General features: G+C 40.0%; 3 protein-coding genes across 4 annotated transcripts; all 3 read left to right on the top strand.

Annotated features, from left to right (window-relative positions):
• Positions 1-1,362: 1,362 nt before the first annotated feature.
• kat2a (K(lysine) acetyltransferase 2A) lies at positions 1,363-9,661 on the top strand. Its single transcript, XM_067571256.1, has 18 exons — positions 1,363-1,800; positions 2,117-2,240; positions 2,395-2,540; positions 2,699-2,788; positions 2,967-3,148; positions 3,300-3,491; positions 3,634-3,740; positions 4,345-4,443; positions 4,860-4,996; positions 5,077-5,285; positions 5,360-5,486; positions 5,821-5,931; positions 6,018-6,161; positions 6,293-6,407; positions 6,486-6,522; positions 7,091-7,154; positions 7,262-7,346; positions 7,477-9,661. The coding sequence occupies exons 1-18, from the start codon at positions 1,573-1,575 to the stop codon at positions 7,668-7,670; spliced, it is 2,391 nt and encodes a 796-aa protein (XP_067427357.1). The 5' UTR covers positions 1,363-1,572; the 3' UTR covers positions 7,671-9,661.
• A 1,878-nt stretch (positions 9,662-11,539) lies between these two features.
• On the top strand, positions 11,540-19,739 carry LOC137201055 (ATP-dependent RNA helicase DHX58-like). Its single transcript, XM_067615906.1, has 13 exons — positions 11,540-11,685; positions 12,989-13,088; positions 14,912-15,102; positions 15,284-15,488; positions 15,704-15,894; positions 15,981-16,094; positions 16,417-16,549; positions 16,720-16,899; positions 16,995-17,245; positions 17,360-17,671; positions 17,755-17,945; positions 18,044-18,143; positions 18,277-19,739. Exons 3-13 carry the CDS (start codon positions 14,926-14,928, stop codon positions 18,463-18,465), a joined length of 2,043 nt encoding a protein of 680 aa, XP_067472007.1. The 5' UTR covers positions 11,540-11,685; positions 12,989-13,088; positions 14,912-14,925; the 3' UTR covers positions 18,466-19,739.
• Positions 19,740-21,112: 1,373 nt separating this feature from the next.
• On the top strand, positions 21,113-26,948 carry dhx58 (DEXH (Asp-Glu-X-His) box polypeptide 58). Of its 2 annotated transcripts, XM_067615903.1 has the most exons (13): positions 21,113-21,209; positions 21,869-21,969; positions 22,215-22,405; positions 22,578-22,782; positions 22,924-23,114; positions 23,201-23,314; positions 24,213-24,345; positions 24,517-24,696; positions 24,822-25,072; positions 25,187-25,498; positions 25,582-25,772; positions 25,871-25,970; positions 26,093-26,948. In XM_067615903.1, exons 3-13 carry the CDS (start codon positions 22,229-22,231, stop codon positions 26,279-26,281), a joined length of 2,043 nt encoding a protein of 680 aa, XP_067472004.1. In that variant the 5' UTR covers positions 21,113-21,209; positions 21,869-21,969; positions 22,215-22,228; the 3' UTR covers positions 26,282-26,948. The 2 variants fall into 2 exon arrangements, with proteins under 2 accessions (XP_067472004.1, XP_067472003.1); XM_067615902.1 differs by lacking the exon at positions 21,113-21,209 and having other exon boundaries at positions 21,832-21,969.
• Positions 26,949-27,759: the final 811 nt, after the last annotated feature.

Here is a 27,759-nt window from a genome sequence, read left to right as displayed (position 1 = left end):
GTGGTGTTTCTAACAATATTTATTGCATGGCTGTTCAGAACCCATTACATGGTGCAGTGCTTCAGATTGTTTGATAATAAAAGTATTATTATTAATACAGATCCTATTAACATGACTACTGACGTTGAATACCCTTATGTTATCTCTTAAGAATATCAGTTAGTAGAATAAATATCTGTATTATTCCTACTAAAGAATGAAGAGTTAGTCTTTGACTGCGACCACTACAAATAATTAACATGATTAGTTAATACCATACTCACTGATTCGTTCATTTTTTTAAAAGTATTTTGAACGTATTAACAGGAAGTGTTAGTATGGTATTATGACTGCATTGTTCTAGATTTACCTATTTAATGGCTGCAGTTATGACATTTTAACTATAAATATGATTTAAAGGACCAGTATATAAGATTTAGGGGGCTCTATTGGCAGAAATAGAATATAATATTCATAAGTATGTTTCAATTAGTGTATAATCACCTGAAAATAATAATCTTAGAATGAGCCCTTTATATCTACAGAGGGAGCGGGTCCTCTTCAACTGAGCCCACCATGTTGCACTGGTCACTGTAGGTCCTTTTACATACTTGGGGGGATATTCAGTTCTGCAACATCACCACTAGATGCCGCTAAATCCTACACACTGGTCCTTTAAACAGAGAAAAATTAAGTAGATGATACATTCAAGGTAAAATTGGATAAAAAAATATGAATCAGGAGAAAAACCACAGCTACATTGCAGTGAAAGATAAGAATGAATGGTTTCAAAATTTAACCTAAATTTTCTTGGCCAACATTACTTATACAGTATTGAAAGAGGGTAATGATTTATAATTAATTATTATAGCCAATTAATTATTGACTATAAACATTATGTATTGATAGTCGTAGGATCTCCTGCCCTCTAATGGTGCTGTGGCGCATCTACAAGACTGCAAACTCTCATGGCATCAATTAACTACTCTACCCAGTGTTAATTGGTTTATTTAGACACCGTGTACTACATTCTCTAGTTAACTCTTGCAAGATATTACTCAAAAGTGTCGTTAAAAGCTGTGACCACTGAGTACCGAACACTGGGAACATGTTTATACTCAATAATATCTAACGGTATCAGTTTCACAAGCATCAAGGCAGACGTAACAGCACACACTTACACTTCCGGTGAAGATATTCAATATAACCCTTTTAACTCGGGAAGCAGTGTAAATGCGTGCTGTGATTTCAGGAATATGGTTATATATGCAAAATTAAGCTGATGTAACGAGACCTCTTTCGCGGTAACAGAGTAATTTGGGGGTGTTGATTGAAGCGGGTAATCGATACATCCTGCCGTTATCCTGCTTTGAAGGGTCGTTACTGTGTAGATTAGTCTGCTTAGAGCGTAAAATCAACATTGTGTAGTCTACGTGTTTGCCGCCTCTACGTCTGTTTGAATGGAAAAATCTGGAAAAGTGATTTCCAATTCTGAACGCTGTTGCGGTCCTCTTCGGTGAAATTTTTGCCGACAGCACTTGAAGGCATCATATGAGCTAACCGGGAGCAGAGGAAGAGTCGAGCAGCGCGGACATGTCGGACCCGGCGGCGGCGCAGGGCCTCCAACCCCGGCTTCTCCAAGCCCAGGCGACTGGGTCAGCTGGGTCCAGTACCGCCGCCACAGGCTCCGGGTCAGGGAACAGTGATCCGGCCAGACCGGGACTGAGCCAGCAGCAGCGTGCGAGCCAGAAGAAAGCCCAAGTTCGAGCTTTTCCACGGGCGAAAAAGCTCGAGAAACTTGGCGTATTCTCCGCATGCAAGGTAGCTAGCTTAGCTAGCCAAAGTTCTCCACAACAAAGCACCCGTAGCGTTATTGTGTGCGGTTTAGCAAAGAGTAGCACACTCAATATACCGCAAACAAAAAACAAATAAGTAGCTTAATGAGCTCGTGTTAACTTTTGCAGCTAGCTAGCCGCACATCCTCCATGCTACTTGTCTTGTTCACATTAAATCTCTGAAGGTGCGTTTATTATCAGCTAGCATAATTGTGTAGTCATTCATTGACGCATAAAAACAGCAAATGAGTTGCAGTTTATGTCGCTTGATTTGCTGTTTTGCACATTCTGTTTATTCTCAGGCTAGTGACACATGCAAGTGCAATGGATGGAAAAACCCAAATCCACCGACAGCCACTCGTATGGACCTGCAGCAGCAAGCAGCCAGCCTGAGCGAGCCGTGCCGCAGCTGTGGACATGCTCTGGGTACAAACTACTCCCACACACACCCCAGTACTCCCCAGCCTTCCTCCCAGTAGCTAATAAATCTGTATTCCAGTGACTTCTTATTTCCCAGTGATGTTTGACACCTCACATTGACTTAGATATGCGTTAATTGTATGTGATGCCTTGTTTACAGCTGATCATGTGTCCCACCTGGAAAATGTGTCTGAGGACGAGATTAACAGGCTGTTGGGGATGGTGGTGGATGTTGAGAACCTTTTCATGTCTGTGCACAAAGAGGAGGACACTGATACCAAACAGGTCTACTTTTACCTTTTCAAGGTAAGCAAAGTGTAGCTCACATCTATTTAACAGGCAGAACAGCAATGAGAACTGAGTTTATTTGCAAGATTTTTTCTTTAGCTCAGTTCAAAATGTCTGTCTTCATGTCATTGTTCAACCATCAGTATTGTTCTTAATTTCTAACCCATTCCCCTTAGCTGCTGAGGAAATGCATCCTGCAGATGAGCCAGCCAGTCGTAGAGGGATCCCTCGGAAGTCCACCCTTTGAAAAGCCCAACATCGAGCAGGTGAACATGAAACTACAAACACCTGCAGCTCATGTCCTGATCTGAAAGAGCAACAGGCCCCCCCCTTTCACATACAGGCACTAGATAATCACACTTCTCAATGTTGTGACAGGCAAACAAACGACAAACTCATCACATTTCATGTTTTCTCGATCTTGTGTTTCCTTTCCATCCAAAGGGGGTTTTGAACTTTGTTCAGTACAAGTTCAGCCACCTGGCACCAAAGGAAAGGCAGACCATGTTTGAGCTGTCGAAAATGTTCCTCTTGTGCCTAAATTACTGGAAGCTGGAGACGCCAACGCAGTATCGCCAGCGTACCCAGAAAGATGACGGGACAGCGTATAAAGTGGACTACACCAGGTGTGTGCTTGTACTGTCATTAAGTGAGCAGTAGGACAGTAACAGTGACTTAAAATGTCTCTTTGTCAATGTAAAGGCCGATTCCTGCCTGTACATGTTGGATACTGTTATCAGTTTGTATAATAGCCATGTTTTTCCTTTTGACGCCCAGGTGGCTGTGCTACTGCCATGTCCCCCAGAGTAACGACAGCCTACCGCGCTACGAAACCACTCAGGTGTTCGGTCGCAGCTTGCTAAAGTCCATCTTCACCGTGACGCGACGCCAGCTCCTGGAGAAATTCAGAGTAGAGAAGGATAAACTGCTACCAGAGAAACGCACGCTCATCCTCACACACTTCCCCAAGTAAGGGCGGATGTTCTCGGAAATAGCGTATGTGGGTCTGGGCTTGAATGTCAAAAAAAAACTGCTGACAAGCCAGAGTGCTTTAGCTGATGTTTATGTTTGAAAGCTTGCGTTAATTACATTTGTGCACGTATGTCATCAGGTTTTTGTCCATGTTGGAGGAGGAAATCTATGGCGAGAATTCACCCATTTGGGAGGCTGACTTCACCATGCCTGCCTCCGATGGCACACAGCTGGGACATCAGACAGGTGAGGCGGGTGTTTAGTGTGATGGGTCCAGACCATATAATACCAAGATCACGACCTGTTGTGATTTAACTTTTGGACTGTATTCATTATAACTGCCATAAACAGTAACTTCTGTTCTCAAATCATCAACCAGGTCACCTGACCACAGCAGTAAACATACTGCCATTCTTAAACTTTAACGTTCTTAAACATTAACTTTAAACATCTGTAAAGAAGAAATTTACATGTTAGAGGAGCACAAGAAACAAGAGATTGGTAATGGATAAAGAACTTTTTTAATGAAATAAATTAAATAAGACAACACAATGAAATGGTATTCAAAAGACTTTTACTTTGCAATATATTAGGCCCTATTTGTGCATTTTGCAAATGTCTCGGCAAACACAGTATATATATATGTGCCTAATGAGTCTAGTAGTGCAACTCTGAAGGCCTTATTGACGTAATATTGTGACTTGTTAAGAGACAGCAGCAGAGATAGGTATCTATAATGTGTGTAATTTACATAGTATAGATATACTGTGTCATTGCTGTCTTTTACTACTGTCACAGTTCCGGTTGTATTGTAATAAACCGAGCATATCTTGGTGTCTTTCCACTGCAGTGATCAGTCCTGCTGCAGTGTCCCCCGCTCTGTCCAAGGGTCTGAGCAGCGGCTCCTCTCTGGGCAGCATGGACACCGGAGGTGCAGAGCCCATCACAGGTGTGTGAACACTGCTCTGCTACTTTGATACTCTCAGTATGTACAGTAGGCCTCACAAATGTCTGTAGCAGCATCGTGTAACATTGAAGGTTATTATAAAGCATCCGACACACCCGTGACTACATGTGTTACCGAAATACAGTATTAATGTGCTTTATGGAAATCACTTAAATGTCAAATGGATCAGAACCGTGTTTAGCTGCTGTTGGTATTTGCTGCTTAAACAGGAACAAATTATTTATTGAACACAATGTGGATTTTCATACTTTGTGAAAGTAATAAATCACAACAAATAACTCAACAGCCAGGAGGCTTTTACTCTGTGTCAAACAAAACTTTTGACAGTTCTGATATAGTTAGCTGTATCTTCTCACTTCGACTTCACTTTGACTTGAGAAATGTCACCGTCTGCTCAGGAGAGAAACGTAAACTTCCGGAGGCGCTGACACTGGAAGATGCCAAGCGGATCCGTGTGATGGGAGACATTCCTATGGAGTTGGTCAATGAAGTCATGATGACAATCACTGACCCTGCCGCCATGCTCGGACCAGAGGTAAGTCAGTCAGGGTTAAAGGGACGTATTTTGTTATAAATTTAGACTGTAGCACTGACGGTTTATGTTTATACTTCCAGACAAATCTGCTGACTCCAAACGCTGCTCGTGATGAGACCGCCAGGCTGGAGGAGAGGCGTGGCATCATAGAGTTTCATGTCATCGGAAACTCTCTTTCCCAGAAGTCCAACAAGAAGATCTTGATGTGGCTGGTCGGCCTGCAGAACGTCTTCTCTCATCAATTACCTCGCATGCCCAAAGAGTACATCACACGACTAGTGTTTGACCCGTAAGTATATGTCTCATACCGCATGGTCGTCGTGGATCTCTCTACACTATCCTGACATCTCCAACTTTTAACAGGAAGCACAAGACCCTAGCCCTTATCAAAGACGGCCGCGTCATCGGAGGCATCTGTTTTAGGATGTTTCCCACTCAGGGCTTCACGGAGATTGTCTTCTGTGCCGTCACATCCAATGAGCAAGTTAAGGTACATCATCTGCCATATACTCAGACAAATGAGGTGTTTGTCTATAACTAGTGGTAGCTTCTTTAGCACCTTTTTTTTCCTGAATGGCCAGTTAGTGATCATCATTTTCATACAGTAAAAAACTCACCCCCTCTGCGTTTGGATTGCCTGTCTCATAAATAATACTGTATCTTTTATAAGCTTTTCTTAAAATTTCTTCCACATGCTAAAGAATGAAACAGCCACACAATACTTTTTCCAAATCATCCCTTTGCCATCCTTGCAGCCAGGCTTTTTTAAAAAAAAAAAAAAAAAAAACAACACATTTTTGAAATTGTCTTTCTCTGGTCTCAAGGGCTATGGTACCCACCTGATGAACCACCTGAAGGAGTACCACATCAAACACAACATCCTCTATTTCCTCACATACGCAGACGAGTACGCCATCGGCTACTTTAAGAAGCAGGTACCGCAGGCGTGACCTGTACATTATCTCTGCTCCTGTCCCCTCTCTCTGTCTGGACCTTTCTGTAATTCGTTCTTTCCTCGCAGGGCTTTTCCAAAGACATCAAAGTGCCGAAGAGTCGTTACCTCGGATACATCAAAGACTACGAAGGAGCGACTCTCATGGAGTGTGAGCTGAACCCCAGAATCCCCTACACTGAGCTGTCTCATATCATTAAAAGACAGAAAGAGGTATGTGAACAACCAAAAGGTCTAAGTGAGGCTGTGGGATGTTATCATTAAAGCAAAGACCTTTTTTTTTTTTTTTCTGTTAATAGTCTCCATGTTTGTAATATTGCATAAACTTGAAAATGTCACGTCAGATCATTAAGAAGCTGATTGAGAGGAAACAGAGCCAGATCAGGAAGGTATACCCAGGTCTCACCTGCTTCAAAGAAGGTGTGCGACAGATCCCTGTGGAGAGTATTCCAGGCATAAGTAAGTGTTTGTGTACAATGAGAAAAAAAAAATTAAAAATCAGTATTATCATATTACTTACAAGTCTCTTTCTTCTAGGAGAGACAGGCTGGAAACCCAGTAACAAGGAAAAAGGGTAAACTCTTGCATATACTTTTTTAAATTGATGTTCCAGTGTTGAGATGGAGCAGAGCACCCGGCTCCGTGTCCTATTGCTATCTGTCTTTTTTTGATGCTACCACTGGGGAGCGTCATGAAGTAAAATTGCTTCTGCTACAGTGACAGTCTGCTATCACCAATGCACATAACTCTTAATGGGTTAACGTTTAAAATCAACAACTCTAATCATGTAATCACTCAACCCAACAACCCAAAAGTCCACACTTGTTTACCTTCATATACATAGTTGAATTGTGTGAAAGTAGTACGATATAATAAAAGCTAAATTGAATCCAACTGGAGAAAAAACAGCCTAAACTGAAACACCTTCATGTCTTTTATTACATCACAGTTTGTTCACACTGGGATTCATTTGTAAACATGGATTAACAAGCCTTTAATATCGCAAGTAATGTGCAATCTACTACGAACCAGATTACAGTACAAAGTCTCATTTAGAAACCTTTTGAGTGGGATTTTTTTTTGTGCAGTTTATCTAAACGTAGTCAATCTTTTCCTCATTTATCATTCCTGGTGCTTTGTAGGAAAGAGGTGAAGGACCCTGATGTGTTATACAACATGCTGAAGAACCTCCTGGCCCAGATAAAGGTAAGTGACATTTTGACACCGTGCAGGAACACATTCACCACAAGAGAAACAAGAATGGAGACAAACTAAACCTTTTTTTTTTTTTTTTTTTGTTATCATGTTAACAGACCCACCCTGATGCCTGGCCCTTCATGGAACCAGTGAAAAAATCAGAAGCTCCAGATTACTACGAGATCATCCGCTTTCCCATCGGTGAGCGAGCATCCGTTTGATTATGATACAACTTTTCCTCTTCCTGATGACCTCTTATTTATGAGCTGTTCATTAGTTAAATTATGAGTAATTGACACACAGATTCTCTCCTTTTTTTTCGTCCCCACAGACCTGAAGACCATGACAGAGAGACTGAAGAACAGATACTATGTGACCAAGAAGCTTTTTATCGCTGACCTACAGCGAATCATCACCAACTGTCGCGAGTACAACCCTCCGGACAGCGAGTATTGCAAGTGTGCCAACACCTTGGAGAAGTTCTTCTATTTCAAATTAAAAGATGGAGGCCTGATTGAAAAATGAACTCGACACACACAAAAAAATATTTACAGATTTCCTGATGGTCGAGGATCAACTTTCACAGCTGCCACAGAGCAAGATGGAGCAGAGCACGAGGAAACCATCGCTAGTTATTGTCATATCTGAGTTAATAAAAGGGTATGTACACGACTGACAGAAGGGAATTGTTGGACTCGAACAAACATGGCAGAGGGTTGTTTTGGAAATATCAGAGCCTGTTGGGCGTAATGTAAAAGTGTCAAAATGGCATTACTTTTCCCCTTAAAGTTAACTTCTGTCATTTTTTTCCTTTCCAGTACCTGTTTCATTAAGTGTACCAAAGTTATAGGTCCAAGTTAAAACAATGCCACTCTTTCCACTCTTTTTTATATATATATATATATATATATATATATATATATATAGATGTCATTTAATGACATTACTTCATTCCAGTTTTGTCACGCTTAACACTCGTCACTCGTACAGACGTACTGTGTATGTAATATGTAGAGTTCTTTCACAGAAAACTGGACCTCGGGACCTAAAACCACGTTGCCTTCCGTTACTGACAGACACTTGAACATCGCAGCCATTTTCATGGGTATAAAGATAGACATACTTTGAAAGATGGGCAGTGCTTTGTTGAGTAGCCCTGAAACAAATTAATTAGCCAATTAGTTGATTGACAGAAAATTAATTAAAAAACAGTTGCATTAATTGATCATTTAAGTTGTTTATCAATGCAAATACCAATTGAAATGTAATGATTGCTGCTTTTCTTTTTGATTCCATGGTATATATATTTTTGACTGTCAGGAAAAAGGCAAATATTAAGCATTATTGATAATATGGGTTTAGGTAACATCATCGTCTTTATTCTAAACACATAATTGATTATGAAAATATTATCTCATATTAATCAATAATGAAAGTCATTGTTTGATTGCAGCCCTACTCTTTTTTTTGAGTAGTCTGAGACACTGCCAGGCTGCTAGTGATGGACAGGACAAATATTCCCAGCACTTGTGTGCTAATTAAAATAATTTCCCTTGATCGTTGCCTTCAAGAAAACAGTTGTTTTCATGTTGACAGCAACATAATAGATACTTATTTATACAGTAAACGGGACAAATACTGTTTATGCACCATTTTCCACTGGCAGGGTTTTATTCCAAACCATTTAGTATGAGGTCTCACATTAGTATAGCTTTTACCATGCTTGCAGATGACACTGTAGTTGTTGGCATTGATTTGTTCTGTTAATAGACTCTAGTATAGTCACCGTCACATATATGCTAAGTAGTCCTATTTACTGTACAGCCACATGTTTGTGGTGGTCACAGGTTTACTGGATAGTTTTATGTTAAGAACTAAACATAGTGGGGGAGAAGCTAACCAGCAGTTCACACAGTCGTTTTGGGCTTTTGGTCGTCAGTCAAAGAAGAGAATTCTGGTTTATTTATCACAACATACACAAGCTGTAGTGGCTGTTAATGCATGGCGGATAGTTTACAGTTTGCATTCATAAAAACCATCCAACATTTGTTCATTTATGGAAACTACTATTGCAGGTTGTTTTGTTTGTTTGTTTTTTTACAGTGCTACAAGCATAATGAAATGTTAGAAACATTTCTTTGTTCAACGGTCAGTGTCAAATGGAGTGCTTCCTGAGATGCATTCATATGTTTATAGGAAGTAACTGTCAAATGCCGGTTGAGCCTGCTTGTTTGTTCCACTGACGTGTGCGTGTGTATGTGTGTGTGTGTGTGTATGTGTGTTTATTTTGTACTTGAATCATGACTAGCTTTGAATTACTGAAGTGATGTCAGTGTTGCATTATTCAGGGTTGTCAATTGCGTACTTCTCCCTCAATCTACCTATGCTGCATTTCAGATTTTCTTAAAGGTCAGTCTTTCCACCAGTTTGAGGATGGCTAATGTCTCTAGTTATGGTATAAATGCCAATTACTGTAACTGTAATACTGTTCATGACAATAAAGGTTTTTTTTTTTTTATAAACAATTCTTCAATGTGCGGGTGGTTCCTAAGCTGTAACTGACAGAGGTTATGAATCGTTGATTACCAACGGAAAAGTCCACAACCAGACAGGCATGGACTCAAAATGGAACTCAATCAAGATTTTGGGTATTTCAAACAACAACACACATTTCACTTGTGACTAAACTTGGTATTGATCATCTTGACTTGAAAAATTTGATACCACCAGCAGAAAACTTGAGCAGGTCAAATGTTCAGACCCATGTTCAAGCTGTAAGCTGATTTTAAGGTTTTTTTTATTTATTTATTTTGTGCAAACATGGCTATCTAAGCTATTCACCACTGATTAAGCTTGCAAATGTATTACCACAAATTCTTAGTAAAGTATCCAAGATAGAGAGTCAATTTATAGTTGGTGAAGAAAGCTTGATGCCCTTTTAACAACTTCAATTCCAGTCAGTGTGCTGCCTCAACTGACTTTAGTAACTAAAATGAAAAACTACTTGTCCTGTCCTGTTTGTTTTTGAGGTTTTGGCAGTTGGCTGTAGGTTTTGCTTTCTTGACAAGGAAGAGCATCAGCTAGGGCCCATTCAGGGTGTACTGTACACAAAACATGACAATGTTTGCAATGGCTTCTCCCTTTTGAATGCTTTCAATGAAACACCTTTATAATCAGACACATACAGTGTACAGAATGAGACAAATACATATATGATTTGATTACACATGGCTGGATCATAAAAGGTTTGTTAAATAACTATTTAATGTGTCTGCAGTTTAGATCCTGTCGCTGCATAATGAACACTATCTGTTGTTCCATCAGATCCTCCCTCAGAAGGGCCACTCTGCACACAGTTTTTACTTTTGTTTCTCTGTATTACACAGATGAAACCTGTTATGAATGTTGAGTGCTGTCAGTATGGAATTTGTATGAATCTTGTTATGTGGTTAATTATGGTTAATATACTCAATAGACCTTTTCTATAGGTCCTTTGTGTCAACTTGTGCATGGTTAGGCATCCCCCATCTTTTTATGTAGAGGTAAGGGTATTTCATCAAATATGTTTGTTTCTTCACTGATCTTGTAACTCTCTTTGTGTCCAGCTTTTAAAGGGTTGTGGAGATGATTTGTCAGGTTGGGGAAGCAGGAGTGGACCCAAACACAGAGGCCAGAATGCAGATTTGATCAAAAAAAATCTCCTTTAATCGTGGATGTTCAAGAACAGGCAAACAGAGCTGAACAGAACTAGCAGAATAAACAAAACAAATGATCCAACAAAGACTCAACTCAAAACCAGACCTTAAATACAGACTAAACCAATCAGGGAATGGGGAACAGGTGACGAGACACAAGGGCAGGCTGGGAGTGATTGGCTGAGGGGGACACAGGAAGCAGGGCAGGGCTGACGAGACTGATACAGGGCAGGTGTGGGGAAGACGCAGAGCAGGGCTAACGAGGGTGATGCAGGGCAGGTGAGGAGGAGTACATGAATACACAAGGGAAACACATCAACAAAACCAAAACCCAGAAAACACAATACTCTAAATACAACCCACACCAACCTGTCCAAGAACCACCATGAACCGAAACCTAAGTATACAACACACCAGGCTAAACAATAAAAGGCAGTCCAAACCCACCACCTAAATATAAGAAAACCCATATGACCAGAAGGACTAAACAGACCTGCAAACCAGGAGACCCCAAAGAACACAAGAACATAAAAAGTCCAAAAAACACTCAAAGTCCAGGCAGGGTGTGACATGATTACATCCACAGTGTATTGTCACCTAATGTGATGGGTTGACCTACATAGACCCTCACATAGAAAGCACCACCCATTGGTAGGCAGGTCTCTACATTACCTCTATCCCCCTTTTAAGACAGGCAAGGTTGGTGGGTGTGTAGTGTGGTGACCACAAGAGTACAGTAATATTTTTGAGTGAAGCCTATAAAAGTGTTTGTTAATTTAGATTATAGGATCTGTTGCCTGGCCCTGGTACCCGGATCAGTTTTATCCTCATCAACTGTTCATGAGGTAGGTCTTAGAATTTATGATGGTCTCCACTTTCAACTATCCTTTAATTGTTATTATAATTAATGTTGCTGTCTGGAGCCAGTCAATGATGTTTGCTCTTAGCTGAGTTCCCAATCCCCAAGACCATAGTCCTTCCTGAACTCAACTCAGCGATATATCTTGTGTTTTATCTGCAATAACTCGGCTAGTTTTAATTGTGTCGGACAGATATTCAAGGTTTTACCCTGTGATCATTCTATATTTTTGTGAAAAAACTGTTATGATGAGCCATAAACATTATTTTATTATTTTTTTTTTGTTTCCCTTTGGAGCAGGGGCAAGGAACTGCAGGGAGTAGGCCAAACTTTGGTCCCTCTTCACTGCACGCTTTTGTGAGAGTCATGAGTTGTAGTCGACATATTCACTAAAGCTTTTGTAGACTTGCAGTTTAAACCTAAGTTTGCAGTGTCATACTGTCTTGAGCACATGTGGGATTTAGTATAATATCTCCCTGCAGCAAGTCCTTAAGACCCCCTTTCTTTTTTCTTTTCTTTTTTTTTTTTTTTATAAAAAAAACCTATTCATAAAATGATAGCTTTTTAACATTTTACTGTAATAAAGATGCTTTTAAATTGATTGGTTTCTTTACATTTTGGTATTTATGATTTGGTCATTTAAAAGAATTTCATTCTTGTGAATTGAATGCACGTCTCCTGCTCTTTTAATTTATGAGTTATAGTTGGTAATCTGTAGTTGAAGCTGATTTACCACTGTATTAGGTCACACTATTTTCCTGTACTTTTCCCGCTTATAAAGTGAATAAATGAATATTTAGTTACACACAGTATGTTTGAGTGTGGAACATCTTCACAAAACAATGACTTGAAAACAAAATCAATAAGTTGCTGAACAACTGGAGGGCAGAAACTCTTTAGATGATATAAGTTACTGTAAGCATTTCTAGCATTAACATTAACAAGGTTTTAGGTTTTGATTTCTTGAAGAGCTGAGGAAACAGGTAGGGCCCAGTTAGGGTGTATGCAAAAACTAAGGACGTTTTCAACACTCAAAAAAGCACCTCAGCTGTAAGCCACACATAAGAGTACATAAATACATTAAGTACATAGGTTACCTATAAATTGGATGTACTGTAGGTTTGACCATGACCACATTACAAAAGTCCTCATCTATGTCCATGTGTTCAAGCTTCCCTTGTCACTGGATAACGATAACTAGCTGTTGGTCCTCCAGAGCCTCCCTCAGTTGGACCCCTTTTCAAAGTGTAAAGGATTTACTTTCGTTTTCCTTTCTCGACTTCTTACAGCTGATCACAACCCAGTTTAAAACTCCCCACATACACTGTGTGCCGGCAGTGGACAAGAAGCATCTCCAAAAGCCGCACAGTTCACTATCACAGCTGATTGGTGAGTTCATAAATGCTGATTTTCTCTCTAACAGCTGTTTGATAAATAACAGGGAATGGCTCATTTATCGAGCATGCATCTCCATCAGAATGCTCATTGTTTTATTGTCGCCAACCCTCTACTATGATCTATTGAGACTTTATGGTGTTAATGATTATAGTTTTGACATACTGATATATGATCTACTGTCCAGTTCTTTTCCACAGTAGGGGAGAACGGGGTAAATTGAGACAGTGGGTAAAAAGAGCCACCCCCTTTATCTAGGTAACCATAAACAAAAGTAAACATGTGACCACTAATTAAGAGGATATAGTTCATATTACTCAATCCATCTTGGACTCAAGCACATGGAGATAGTGGTCAGGAAAACAGAGCAAAAAAAAATATTTTTGACATGCCAAGTGAATTCATCATGTTGCTAAAGTTCTAAGTCTCGTATCTTAATTAAAACAGATATCTTTTGGATATTATTACGTGTTAATTTAAGTCAGTCTAAGCTACAAAACAAGGTCATAAACTTAGCATAACTGTGGATCTGAACCACTGTATGAAACAGTTATGTCAAAATGGAAGTTGTGGGGTAAAACGTGCCAGTGATGTTGGGGCAAGTTGAGTCAATGGCTCAATTTACCCCCCCCAAATTATTTTCTGATATTCAAGAGACCAGAGACACTGTTCATGTTAATGTTTGATCACTGTTACAAGTGTTACAATGTTGATGAATAAATACCTAATTGTTGACTAATGTTAAGTTTAAGCCACACGAACATGCTGTACATACGGACAGGTGACAAATTAAAGGAAAAGCCAACATAAAGTGTTTTAGTAAGGTGTTGGGCACCAGAACAGCATCAATACACCTTGGCATTGATTCTACAAGTCTCTGAACTCTACTGGAGGGATGAACACCATTCTTCAAAAAGATATTCCCTTGTTTTGATGATGGTGGTAGAGAGCGCTGTCTAACACCTCAGTCCAAAATCTCCCATAGGTTTCAATTGGGTTGAGATCTGATGACTGTGAAGGCCATAGCATATGATTCACATCATTTTCATACTCATAAAAACATTCAGTGACTCCTCGTGCCCTATGAATGGGAGCATTGTCATCCTGGAAGAGGCCACTCCCATCAGGATAGAAATGTTTCATCATAGGATAAAGGTGATCACTCAGAACAACTTTATATTGATTTGCAGTGACCCTTCCCTCTAAGGGGACAAGCAGACCCAAACTATGCCAGCAAAATACCCCCCACAGCATAACAGAGCCCCCAGATCCCTTCACTGTAGGGGTCAGCATTCAGACCTGTTCCAGTTTTTCGTTTTAATATGTCACCTGTCTGTATACACAAAAGCACATTTACACACACATTCTTTCTGTGTCTAACACACAGATCACAGTTTAATCTTTACTGAAAGTGTTTAGGTAACATGTTGAACAACAAGACACAAACATATCATTTTACTTAAGAGAATGAGTTTTTGCCTTTTGTTAAATTGATGGCATTAATGAAGTTCAAAATTATCTCAAAATGGTAGCACTAATTACCCTGAGAGCACTCAACTTACCCCATCCCCATGCTCATTTTAGTTGTACCATAGGACTTACTTTTTTTGATGGGTCATTGTTCTAAAACCATAATAATTAGATAACTTGTTTTTAATTTCCATGGGTACACAACAACCAGGGGTATATATATTAACTATTATTTGAAACAAATACAATTTTATTTTGCAGTAAAATCATCAAATGTAAAAAGTGGCTCATGTTACCCTGATCTCTTTTAAGTGAATTCTGTGTAATTCTCATGTGTTGTCGAATAGGAGAAGAGTGCAGGATGGCAGATTTTGAACTTTACTCATTCCAACGAGAAGTGGTTGAAAGGGCTCTTCGAAGAGAGAATATAATTATCTGGCTGCCGACAGGAGGGGGAAAGACCCGTGCTGCTGTGTATGTGGCGCAAAAACATCTGGAGACTACCTCACAGGCTAAGGTGGTGGTCCTAGTAAACAAGGTAAAATACACAAAATGGACAAAGACAGGCAAAGTTAAGAATGATCTTCATTATATTAATAAGAAAGAAAGTTAAATTCTTCACCTTAAGCCATATATTTGGCTTAAAGAAAGCCAAATATATGTGAAGGATAGACTGTTGTTACCATAGTATAAATGCATTGATGTATTCTATACTGCAGGTTCACCTAGTGGACCAACATTACAACAAAGAGTTCAAGCCTCACCTGGGCAATGAGTACACCCTGCAGCCAGTCAGTGGAGACAGTGAACAGAAGGACTTCTTTGGAAAAGTGGTGAAAAAGTCAGACGTTGTCATCTGCACTGCACAGATCTTATTCAATGCTCTGACTGACACGAACAAAACCAAACAGGTTGAGCTCTCAGGTCAGTAAAATGGAGCTTTAACAGCCTTGATTATGGTGGGTTTTTTTCCAAAGAGGTGAGATGTGGGATAGGTTTTATAATTGCCTCCCTTGTAGACAATAAGATCCACAAACGGAGATCCTTGATGCATTCAAGTGCCCTGAGACGACTTTTGTTGTGATTTGGCGCTATATAAATAAAAACTGATTGATTGATTGATTCATGGTTCCTTACAGACATTACTCTACTGATTATTGATGAGTGTCACCACACCCATAAAGAGGATGTCTACAACAAAATTATGAGATTCTACCTGGAGAAAAAGTTGAAGGGAGAACAAAAACTGCCACAGATCCTGGGTCTCACTGCATCGCCGGGGACGGGGGGTGCAAGGATTCTGAAAAACGCTGTGGAGCATGTACTGCAGGTGAGGGTTTACATAGTTGCTTTCACTGTATTTGTTACTAATATGAGCAGGTTTGTCAGATCTCCTTTGATCTCTCTCCCTCATAGATTTGTGCCAATCTGGACTCAGCCATAGTTTCAACCAAAAAGCACACTGCTGAGCTGAAGAAGAAGGTACCCAGACCCATGAAGACATTTGACATTGCGGATATAAGGCTTCACGTAAGATTTTTTCTTTCTTTCTTTTCAAACACTAAAACCTCAATAGAATTTAAACATTTCCGAATTTGGCCTCCTCAAGTGGTAATAACAGAAACAGCTGCACACAGTGACACACAGTAATGAAAACATACACCACACCCCAAACTGGCCTGATCTGGGTACATTGAGATAAATGGAATAAAAGCAACATAGACTGCTCCAAATCTTTAAAGGGATTGTCTGATATTTTTTTAAACAAACAAAAACTTAAGCCATCAAAATAATAATTAATTCATAAAAATGATACATATATTGGACACAAAGAAAATCTTTTCTCTTTTAGGATCCATTCGGGGATCATCTGAAGATGATGATGCAGATGATCCATGAGTTCATGACCCTTCCTCATGACTTCAGACTGAGACAGTGCGGCACACAAGAGTATGAGGCAGATGTGGTGCTTCTAGAGAAGAGAGGTAAGAACACAGTTTCTTTTTTCATCCTCTAATGTAATGCCATTGCTTTAAGGGATTGCACGTTTGCCTTTTTGACTAAAGGGGGCAAAAAATGAGATGAAAATCAAATGTCCAGGGAATAGAATACTTCTGTTGACACCTGTGCATAATTTGTGTATTTATTGGACCAGGGGTAAAAGATGACAACAGAGTTCTGGCACAATGTGCACTCCATCTCAGACAATACAATGACGCCCTGCTCATCAATGACACCCTGCGAATGATAGATGCTTACCACTCCTTAAAGGATTTCTACGGTACCACCACCACCATGGATGGAACAGACTTCTTCCTGGTGGGACTTTTCCAAGGTAGGAGTCCAGAAATATTTGCTCCTTGTCTATTTGTATGTTTGGCTGTTTTCACCATGCAACCTATCATATATATCATTCTCACTTATACGCAGAGAATCAAGTGAAGCTGAAGGAAATAGCAAAGAATTCTCAGTATGAGAACCCCAGAATGGGCAAACTTCAAACCGTTCTTCTAAATCAGTTTGGTCCAGATGAGAAATCAAGAGGGATCCTCTTCTGTAAAACTCGTAGAAGCACCCACCGCCTACATGACTGGGTCCTCAACAATGGAGCCTTACAGGACGCTGGCATCAAGGCAGCAGTCCTCACAGGGGCTGGCAATGGCATTAGTCACATGACACAGGTGTGTTGACATACAATATTCACCTATTAGCTTTCCAATTAAGTAACAACTTCTCTATTGATGTGTTTGTGTGACTTAGTCTGTACTTTCTTTTTGTGCATCCTTTTCTTGCAGAATGAGCAGTCAGACACGATCAGCAATTTCCGCGATGGTAGACTTAACCTCCTAATCTCCACCAGTGTGGCTGAAGAAGGCCTTGACATCCCTGAATGCAACCTGGTGGTACGCTATGGATTGCTTACAAATGAGATTGCCCAGCAGCAGGCCAGCGGACGTGCCCGGAAAGAAGAAAGCCAGTACTCAGTGGTTGCACAGAAAGGGGGACAGGAAGAGCGCAGAGAACACATCAATGAATTTCTGGAAGAGCTGACTGGAAAAGCCATTGCTGAGGTCCAAGAGATGAGCCTCCATGATTTTCAAAAAAAGGTGAGGGTGCGGTGTCCGTCTTTACCCCTTTCTCACACTGCTTAGTGTTTCTGCCAACACATTTTACTCTTCTTTGTCTCCAGATAAGTGAGCTTCAAAAAGAGGCAGTTACTGGCAGTAAAGTTGCAGAGATGCAAAAAACGGACAAGAGGAGAAGCTTCTCTGCGTCCAGTGTCCAGCTCTTGTGTCGAAACTGTTTTCAGTGTGTGGCATCTGGCAGTGACATTCAACTTCTTGACAAAATGCACTATGTCAACGTGAATCCTGACTTTCAGTGAGTTGACGTCTTTTTGGTTTAAGAGTTAATGCAAAATTATATACAGGCCAGAGTCTTAACAAAACACTCTAATTTTGGCTTGTCTTTGTTCTCAGGAAGCACTACAAAGTCGGTGAGCAGGTTGCGCTAAAAAGGAATTTTGAGGACATGGAGCCTGGACGCAGAATCAGTTGCAATAATGGCAACTGCAACAAGGTACAGTAGGCCTTCTGTCAAATATTAATGTAAAACTCAGAAACACATGCTGTCCTGCTCAAGGCAGTTCATAATAAAGCTGATGTTGGTGCTCATGTTGAGGTGTAAGTTTTATTCTTGTGTAAATTCACAGGATTGGGGAAGTGAGATTAAGTACAAGAAGCGCGCCCTGTTGCCCAATATAGCCATCAAGAACTTTGCCCTGGAGACCCCTGAGGGCAGGGACGTTGTGAAGAAGTGGAAGGATGTTACTTTCACCGTTGAAGAGTTTGACATTGAAAAATACCACCAAGACCACTTCCCCAACATGACCACTGATTGACACAGCAAGAGAGGTCTGTGTGGGTTTTTCCCCATTTCACAAGCCAGTTTTTATCTGTATTTTTTTTTCATTCAAAGCTGTATTTCATTCAAAGCTGTATCTGTGATCGTCTGTGCTCATTTAGAAAAGGTAATCCATAATTTTATTGTTTGAGGTACTTAAATATGAACACATGCTTTTTAAAAATTCACATAGCTAGCACGTATTTGTGCTACTGGGCCAGTGAGGCAGTAGTGTGCTAAAATCCATTACGCATCGATCATGCTTGAAATTAGCATGACAGCTTTGTTGATGCCTAAGGTCTTAACTGCATTTGCGTGTTTTTGTGTGTATTTCCTCTGCTTCATCTCAAGTCAAGCACAGAAACAAAGTACAAAATGAACTCTGCTGTTACATGACTCTTAACCATCATGAACCTTTGATCACGTATGTGTTGTATGCAGATATTGTGTATGTATTAGTAGTTTCACATAACTTATCATGGCCTATGTAAATAAACTAAAACAAAAGATGAGATTTAAATTTAAATAAATGTACTGGTTGAATTGCCAAAAAATTTTTTGTAATTTTTTTGCCCTTCTGAGCCACTAGATGTCACTGTTGGTCAGGAAATGTCCACATAAGAGGCCTGTTTTCTAATCTACACTATAACTCCTAGCAGATTTTCAGTGTGAAATGTGTTCACACTGGAAGAGTGGAAAAAAAAAAAAGTATACTCAAAACAGTAAGGTCTGCATACTAAAACTACCCTTTGAGTGTGGTGTGGTGTGAATGGACAACATTCTCTCACAATGCAATGCACAAATTACATGGAGGAGCCTCTCACAGCTGGACAAATTTAAAAATAATAGTGGATTGTGGCAGACATACTTTGAAAGATGGGCAGTGCTTTGTTGAGTAGCCCTGAAAACAAATTAATTAGCCGATTAGTTGATTGATGGAAAATTAATCGAAAACAGTTGCATTAATTGATCATTTAAGTTGTTTATCAATGCAAATACCAATTGAAATGTAATGATTGCTGCTTTTCTTTTTGATTCCATGGTATATATATTTTTGACTGTCAGGAAAAAGGCAAATATTGAGCATTATCTATAAGAAGGGTTTGGGTAACATTATTTTCTTAATTCTAAACACATAATTGATTTTGAAAATATGATTTCAGTCAAGGTCAGTCTTTCCACCAGTTTGAGGATGGCTAATGTCTCTAGTTATGATATAAATGCCAATTACTGTAACTGTAATACTGTTCATGACAATAAAGGTTTTTTTTTTAATAAACAATTCTTCAATGTGCGGGTGGTTCCTAAGCTGTAACTGACAGAGGTTATGAATCGTTGATTACCAACGGAAAAGTTCACAACCAGACAGGCATGGACTTGAGTCACTGACGTGGACTCAAAACAGAACTAGATCAGAACTGGGGGATTTCAGACTTGATGAAATAAAAAAGAAAAACTTAAAACACACATTTCACTTGTGACTTAACTTAAAATTTGATACCACCAGCAGAAAACTTGAGCAGGTCAAATGTTCAGACCCATGTTCAAGCTGTAAGCTGATTTTAGGTTTTTTTTTTTAATTTGTTGTGTGCAAATGTGTTTATCTAAGCTATTCACCACTGATTAAGCTTGCAAATGTATTTACACTAATTTTAGTGAAGTATTCAAAATATAGATTAAATTCTGTTGAAGAAAGCTTGATGCTCTTTTAACAACAAATTCCAGTCAGTGTGCTGCCACAACTGACTTTAGTAACTAAAATGAAAAACTACTTGTCCTGTCCTGTTTGTTTTTGAGGTTTTGGCAGTTGGTTGTAGGTTTTGCTTTCTTGACAAGGAAGAGCATCAGCTAGGGCCCAATCAGGGTGTACTGTATACAAAACATGACAATGTTTGTAGTGGCTTCTCCCTTTTGAATGCTTTCAATGAAACACCTTTATAATCAGACACATACAGTGTACAGAATGAGACAAATACATATATGATTTGATTACACATGGCTGGATCATAAAAGGTTTGTTAAATAACTATTTAATGTATCTGCAGTTTAGGTCCTGTCGCTGCATAATGAACAGTATCTGTTGTTCCATCAGATCCTCCCTCAGAAGGGCCACTCTGCACTCAGTTTTTACTTTTGTTTCTCTGTATTACACAGATGATCATAACAGGTTTTAAAAACCTGTTATGAATGTTGAGTGCTATCAGTATGGAATTTGTATGAATCTTGTTATGTGGTTAATTATGGTTAATATACTTAATAGACTTTTTCTACAGGTCCTTCATGTCACCTTGTGCATAGTTAGGCATCCCCTGAATATATATTATATGTATTATGTACTGTATTGTTTGTATGAAATTCAGCATATTGATTTCTTATACTTTTTCAGTGTCATGTGATTATACTTTTGTCCATCTTTTTATGTAGGGATAAGGGTATTTCATCAAATATGTGGAGGGAATATTGTGGAGGTGAGTACATCCACAGTGCATTGTAACCTAATGTGATGGGTTGACCAACATAGACCCTCACATAGAAAGCACCACCCATTGGTAGGCAGGTCTCTACATTACCTCTATCCCCCTTTTAAGACAGGCAAGGTTGGTGGGTGTGTAGTGTGGTGGCCACGAGAGTACAGTATTATTTTGAGTGAGGCCTATAAAAGTGTTTGTTAATTTAGATTATAGGATCTGTTGCCTGGCGCCAGTACCCGGATCAGTTTTATCCTCATCAACTGTTCATGAGGTAGGTCCTAGAATTTGTGATGGTCTCCACTTTCAACTATCCTTTAATTGTTATTATAATAAATAATCTGCAGTTGAAACTAATTTACCACTGTATTAGGTCACACTTTTTTCCTGTACTTTTCGCGCTTATAAAGTGAATAAATGAATATTTAGTCACAAACAGTATGTTTGAGTGTGGAACATCTTCACAAAACAATGACTTGCAAACAAAATCAAGAAGTTGCTGAACAGCTGGAGGGCAGAAACTCTTTAGATGACGTAAATTACTGTAAAAGCAACCACAAGCATTTCCAGCATTAACATTAACAAAGGGTTTTAGGTTTTGATTTCCTGAAGGAATGAAGAAACAAGTAGGGCCCAGTTAGGGTGTACGCAAAAACTAAGGACGTTTTCAACACTCAAAAAAGCACCTCAGCTGTAAGCCACACATAAGAGTACATAAATACATTAAGTACATAGGTTACCTATAAATTGGATATACTGTAGGTTTGACCATGACCACATTACAAAAGACCTCATCTATACCCATGTGTTCAAGCTTCCCTTGTCACTGGATAACGACAACTAGCTGTTGGTCCTCCAGAGCCTCCCTCAGTGGGACCCCTTTTTCAGAGGGCAAAGGGTTTACTTTCGTTTTCCTTTCTCGACTTCGCACAGCTGATCACAACCCAGTTTAAAACCCCTCCACCCACACTGTGTGCTGACAGTGGACAAGAAACAGCTCCAAAACCTGCACAGTTCACTATCACAGCTGACTGGTGAGTTCATAAATGCTGATTTTCTCTCTAACAGCTGTTTGATAAATAACAGGGAGTGGCTAATTTAGTCAGCATCTATCTCCCTCAGAATGCTTGTTGTTTTTCTCACGCTAACTCTCTACTGTGATCGATTGGGACTTTATGGTGTTAATGATTATAGTTTTGACATACTGATAGATGATCTACTGTCCAGTTCTTTTCCACAGTACGTGAATTCTGTGTAATTCTCATGTGTTGTCGAATAGGAGAAGAGTGCAGGATGGCAGATTTTGGACTTTACTCATACCAACGAGAAGTGGTTGAAAGGGCTCTTCGAAGAGAGAATATAATTATCTGGCTGCCGACAGGAGGAGGAAAGACTCGTGCTGCTGTGTATGTGGCGCAAAAACATCTGGAGACTACCTCACAGGCTAAGGTGGTGGTCCTGGTAAACAAGGTAAAATACAAACAAATGGACAAATACAGGCAAACACATTCAGAATGATCTTCATCATATTAATAAGAAAGAAAGAAATTCCCCACCAGTTTGCTTGAAGAAAGCCAAATATATGTGAAGGATAGACTGTTGTTACCATAGTATAAATGCATTGATGTATTCTATACTGCAGGTTCACCTAGTGGACCAACACTACACCAAAGAGTTCAAGCCTCACCTGGGCGATGAGTACACCCTGCAGCCAGTCAGTGGAGACAGTGAACAGAAGGACTTCTTTGGAAAAGTGGTGAAAAAGTCAGACGTGGTCATCTGCACTGCACAGATCTTATTTAATGCTCTGACTAACATGGAGGAAACCAAACATGTTGAGCTCTCAGGTCAGTAAAATGGAGCTTTAACAGCCTCGATTATGATATTTTTGATCAGATGAGATGTGGGATAGGTTTTCTAATTGCCTTCCTTAATAGAAAATAAGATCCACAAACAGAGATCCTTGATGCATTCATGGTTCCTTACAGACATTACTCTGCTGATTATTGATGAGTGTCACCACACTCACAAAGAGGGTGTCTACAACAAGATTATGAGATTCTACCTGGAGAAAAAGTTGAAAGGTGAACGAAAACTGCCACAGATCCTGGGTCTCACTGCATCGCCGGGGACGGGGGGTGCAAGGATTCTGAAAAACGCTGTGGAGCATGTACTGCAGGTGAGGGTTTACATAGTTGCTTTCACTGTATTTGTTACTAATATGAGCAGGTTTGTCAGATCTCCTTTGATCTTTCTCCCTCACAGATTTGTGCCAATCTGGACTCAGCCATAGTTTCAACCAAAAACTACGCTCCTGAGCTGAAGAAGAAGGTTCCCAGACCCATGAAGACATTTGACATTGTGGAAACAAGGCCTCACGTAAGATTTTTTCTTTCTTTCTTTTTAAACTTTAAAACATCTACAGGATTTAAACATTTCCGAATTTGGCGTCCTCAAGTGGTAATAACAGAAACAGCTGCACACAGTGACACACAGTAATGAAAACATACACAACGCCCCAAACTGGCCTGATCTGGGTACATTGAGATAAATGGAATAAAAGCAACATAGACTGCTCTGAATCTTTAATGGGATTGTCTGATATTTTTTTTAAACAAACAAAAACTTAAGCCATCAAAATAATTCATATATCTAAAAAATAATCCCCTTCTCACCCCCCTCCCATGGGGGGTGGTGGTGTGTCTTCCTCAAGCTCGGGTCCTCTACCAGAGGCCTGGGAGTTTGAGGGTTCTGTGCAGTATCTTAGCTGTTCCTAGGACTGCGCTCTTCTGGACAGAGACCTCAGATGTTGTACCTGGAATCTGCTGGAGCCACTCTCCCAGTTTATGGGTCACAGCCCCCAGTGCTCCAATTATCACTGGCACCACTGTTGCCTTTACTCCTCTCATCTTTTCTAGCTCCTCTTTAAGCCCTTGGTATTTTTCAAGCATCTCGTGTTCCTTCCTCTTGATGTTGCTATCTATCACTACTGCCTTCTTCTGTTGTTTGTCAATCAACACAATGTCCAGTCGGTTAGCCATTACCACTTTGTCTCTGGATCTGGAAGTCCCACAGGATCTTGGCTTGGTCATTCTCAACCAAATTAGGAGGTGTCTTCCATTGTGACCTCGGGACCTCCAGCCCATACTCAGTGCAGAAATTCCTGTATACTATGCCAGCCACTTGGTTATGGTGTTCCATGTATGCTTTTCCTGACTGCATGAATTCATAAAAATGATTCATATATTGGACACAAAGAAAATCTTTTCTCTTTTAGGATCCATTCGGGGATCATCTGAAGATGATGATGCAGATGATCCACGAGTTCATGACCCTTCCCCATGACTTCAGACTGAGACAGTGCGGCACACAAGAATATGAGGCAGATGTGGTGCTTCTAGAGCAGAGAGGTAAGAACACAGTTTCTTTTTTCATCCTCTAATGTAATGCCATTGCTTTAAGGGATTGCACGTTTGCCTTTTTGACTGATAGGGGCGAAAAAATTAAATGAAAATCAAATGTCCAGGGAATAGAATACTTCTGTTGACACCTGTGCATAATTTGTGTATTTATTGGACCAGGGGTAAAAGATGGCAACAGAGTTCTGGCACAATGTGCACTCCATCTCAGACAATACAATGACGCCCTGCTCATCAATGACACCCTGCGAATGATAGATGCTTACCGCTCCTTAAAGGATTTCTACAGTACCAAGCTTGCCATGGATGGAACAGACTTCTTCCTGGTGGGACTTTTCCAAGGTAGGAGTCCAGAAATATTTGCTCCTTGTCTATTTGTATGTTTGGCTGAATGATTTTTATTTATGTTGTAGTTCACTGTTTTCACCATGCAACCTATCATATATATCATTCTCACTTATATGCAGAGAATCAAGTGGAGCTGAAGGAAATAGCAAAGAATTCTCAGTATGAGAACCCCAAAATGGGCAAACTTCAAACCGTTCTTCTAAAACAGTTTGGTCCAGGTGAGAAATCAAGAGGGATCCTCTTCTGTAAAACTCGTAAAAGCACCCGCTGCCTACATGACTGGGTCCTCAACAATACAGCCTTACAGGAAGCTGGCATCGAGGCAGCAGTCCTCACAGGGGCTGGCAATAGCATTAATCACATGACACAGGTGTGTTGACATACAATATTCACCTATTAGCTTTCCAATTAAGTAACAACTTCTCTATTGATGTGTTTGTGTGACTTAGTCTGTACTTTCTTTTTGTGCATCCTTTCCTTGCAGAATGAGCAGTCAGACACGATCAAGAATTTCCGCCACGGTAGACTTAACCTCCTAATCTCCACTAGTGTGGCTGAAGAAGGCCTTGACATCCCTGAATGCAACCTGGTGGTACGCTATGGACTGCTTACAAATGAGATTGCCCAGCAGCAGGCCAGCGGACGTGCCCGAGCACAAGACAGTCAGTACTCAGTGGTTGCACAGAAAGGGGGGCGGGAAGAGCGCAGAGAACACATCAATGAACTTCTGGAAGAGCTGACTGGAAAAGCCATTGCTGAGGTCCAAGAGATGAGCCCCCATGATTTTCAAAAAAAGGTGAGGGTGTGGTGTCCGTCTTTACCCCTTTCTCACATTGCTTAGTGTTTCTGCCAACACATTTTACTCTTCTTTGTCTCCAGATAAGTGAGCTTCAAAAAGAGGCAATTATTGGCAGTAAAGTTGCAGAGATGCAAAAAATGAGGAGGAGGAGTCGCTTCTCTGCGTCCAGTGTCCAGCTCGTGTGTCGAAACTGTTTTCAGCGCGTGGCATCTGGCAATGACATTAAACTTCTTGAAGATGCGCACTATGTCAACGTGAATCCTGACTTTCGGTGAGTTGACGTCTTTTTGGTTTAAGAGTTAATGCAAAATTATATACAGGCCAGAGTCTTAACAAAACACTCTAATTTTGGCTTGTCTTTGTTCTCAGTAATCACTACAAAGTCGGTGGGCAGGTTGCAATAGAGAGGAGTTTTGAGGACTGGGAGCCTGGACGCATAATCAGTTGCAATAATGGCAACTGCAACAAGGTACAGTAGGCCTTCTGTCAAATATTAATGTAAAACTTAGAAAATGCTCAAGGCAGTTCATAATAAAGCTGATGTTGGTGCTCATGTTGAGGTGTAAGTTTTATTCTTGTGTAAATTCACAGGATTGGGGATTTGAGATGAAGTACAGGAAGGTCGCCCTGTTGCCCAATATAGCCATTAAGAACTTTGCCCTGGAGACCCCTGAGGGCAGGGTGACTGTGAAGAAGTGGAAGGATGTTTCTTTCACCGTTGAAGAGTTCAGCTTTGAAGAATACTGCCAAGACCACTTCCCTGACATGACCACTGATTGACACAGTAAGAGAGGTCTCTGTGGGTTTTTCCCCATTTCACAGTTTTTATCTGTATTTCTTTCATTCAAAGCTGTATTTCATTCAAAGCTGTATCTGTGATCGTCTGTGCTCATTTAGAAAAGATAAGCCATCATTTTATTGTTTGAGGTACTTAAATATGAACACATGCTTTTTAAAAATTCACTCTACATAGCTAGCACGTATTTGTGCTGCTGGGCCAGTGAGGCAGTAGTGTGCTAAAATCTATTACGCATCGATCATGCTTGAAATTAGCATGACAGCTTTGTTGATGCCTAAGGTCTTAACTGCATTTGCGTGTTTTTGTGTGTATTTCCTCTGCTTCATCTCAAATCAAGCACAGAAACAAAGTACAAAATGAACTCTGCTGTTACATGAATCTTAACCATCATGAACCTTTGATCACAAAGATGATTTCCTCATGATCTCTCTGTCTTTTTTTTTTCTTTTAGCTATTTTAATTGTTTTTAATTGGCGACTGAATTTTAACATTAAATGTAGTGGTGTATACATATGCACTGTATGTATGTGTTGCATGCAGATATTGTGCATGTACTGGTAATTTTACATCATTTATCGTGGCCTTTGTAAATAAACTAAAACAAAAGATGAGATGAAATTTAAATAAATATTCTGGTTGAATTGCCAAAAAGGTTTTTTGTAGTTGTTTTTGCCCTTTTGAACCACTAGATGGCACTGTTGGTCAGGAAATGTCCACACCACAGGACATGTTCCAAATCTACACTATAACTCCTAGCAGATTTTCAGTGTGAAGTGTGTTCACACTGGAAAAGTGAAAAAAAAAGTATACTCAAAACAGTAAGGTCTGCATACTAAAAATACCCTTTGAGTGTGGTGTGGTGTGGTGTGAATGGACACAATGCAATGCACAAATTACATGGAGGAGCCTCTCACAGCTGGACAAAATTAAAAGTAATAGTGGATTGTGGCATTCTGAAGTCACAGTTTGATGCCTTTGCACAGCACATGTATTTCATCATTTCCTGCTAGTATAAAACAATGCCGTATGTTGAGTTCTTGTATACTAACTGCAAGAAACAGCATACTATGAAGGTATGAAGATACTATGTTTCTCCTCTACCTCTGTAGCCTCTTACAAATAGTGTGAGTAAAGCCAGGATGGAAATTTTCTCTGGCGCTTGTCAAACTGAATTCAAGGAGTCCATGCAGTGGCTTTGGGGTCACAGGAGTGAGTCTGAATCCCCAGATGGACTATGAGTAAGGATTAGGGAGATTAATACTCACCAAACTTTGCTGATCTACCATGAGGCAAGGCACTTATCCCCAACTGCTTCAATGGAGCATCTCATTTGTTGATAGTACAAGATCCAAAGGTTTGTATGTGACAATTGGAAAAGAGAAAATGTACACAGGAAAAGGAACAAAGTATTTTCTTGCTTTAAGTGTTTCTTAATGTATGTTTGAGTCCTGTTCCTGAA

The sequence above is a fragment of the Thunnus thynnus genome, chromosome 17 (genome assembly GCF_963924715.1).
Source record: "Thunnus thynnus chromosome 17, fThuThy2.1, whole genome shotgun sequence".
NCBI classification, from domain to species: Eukaryota; Metazoa; Chordata; class Actinopteri; order Scombriformes; family Scombridae; genus Thunnus; species Thunnus thynnus.
This window is presented reverse-complemented; position numbering and strand designations above follow the sequence as displayed.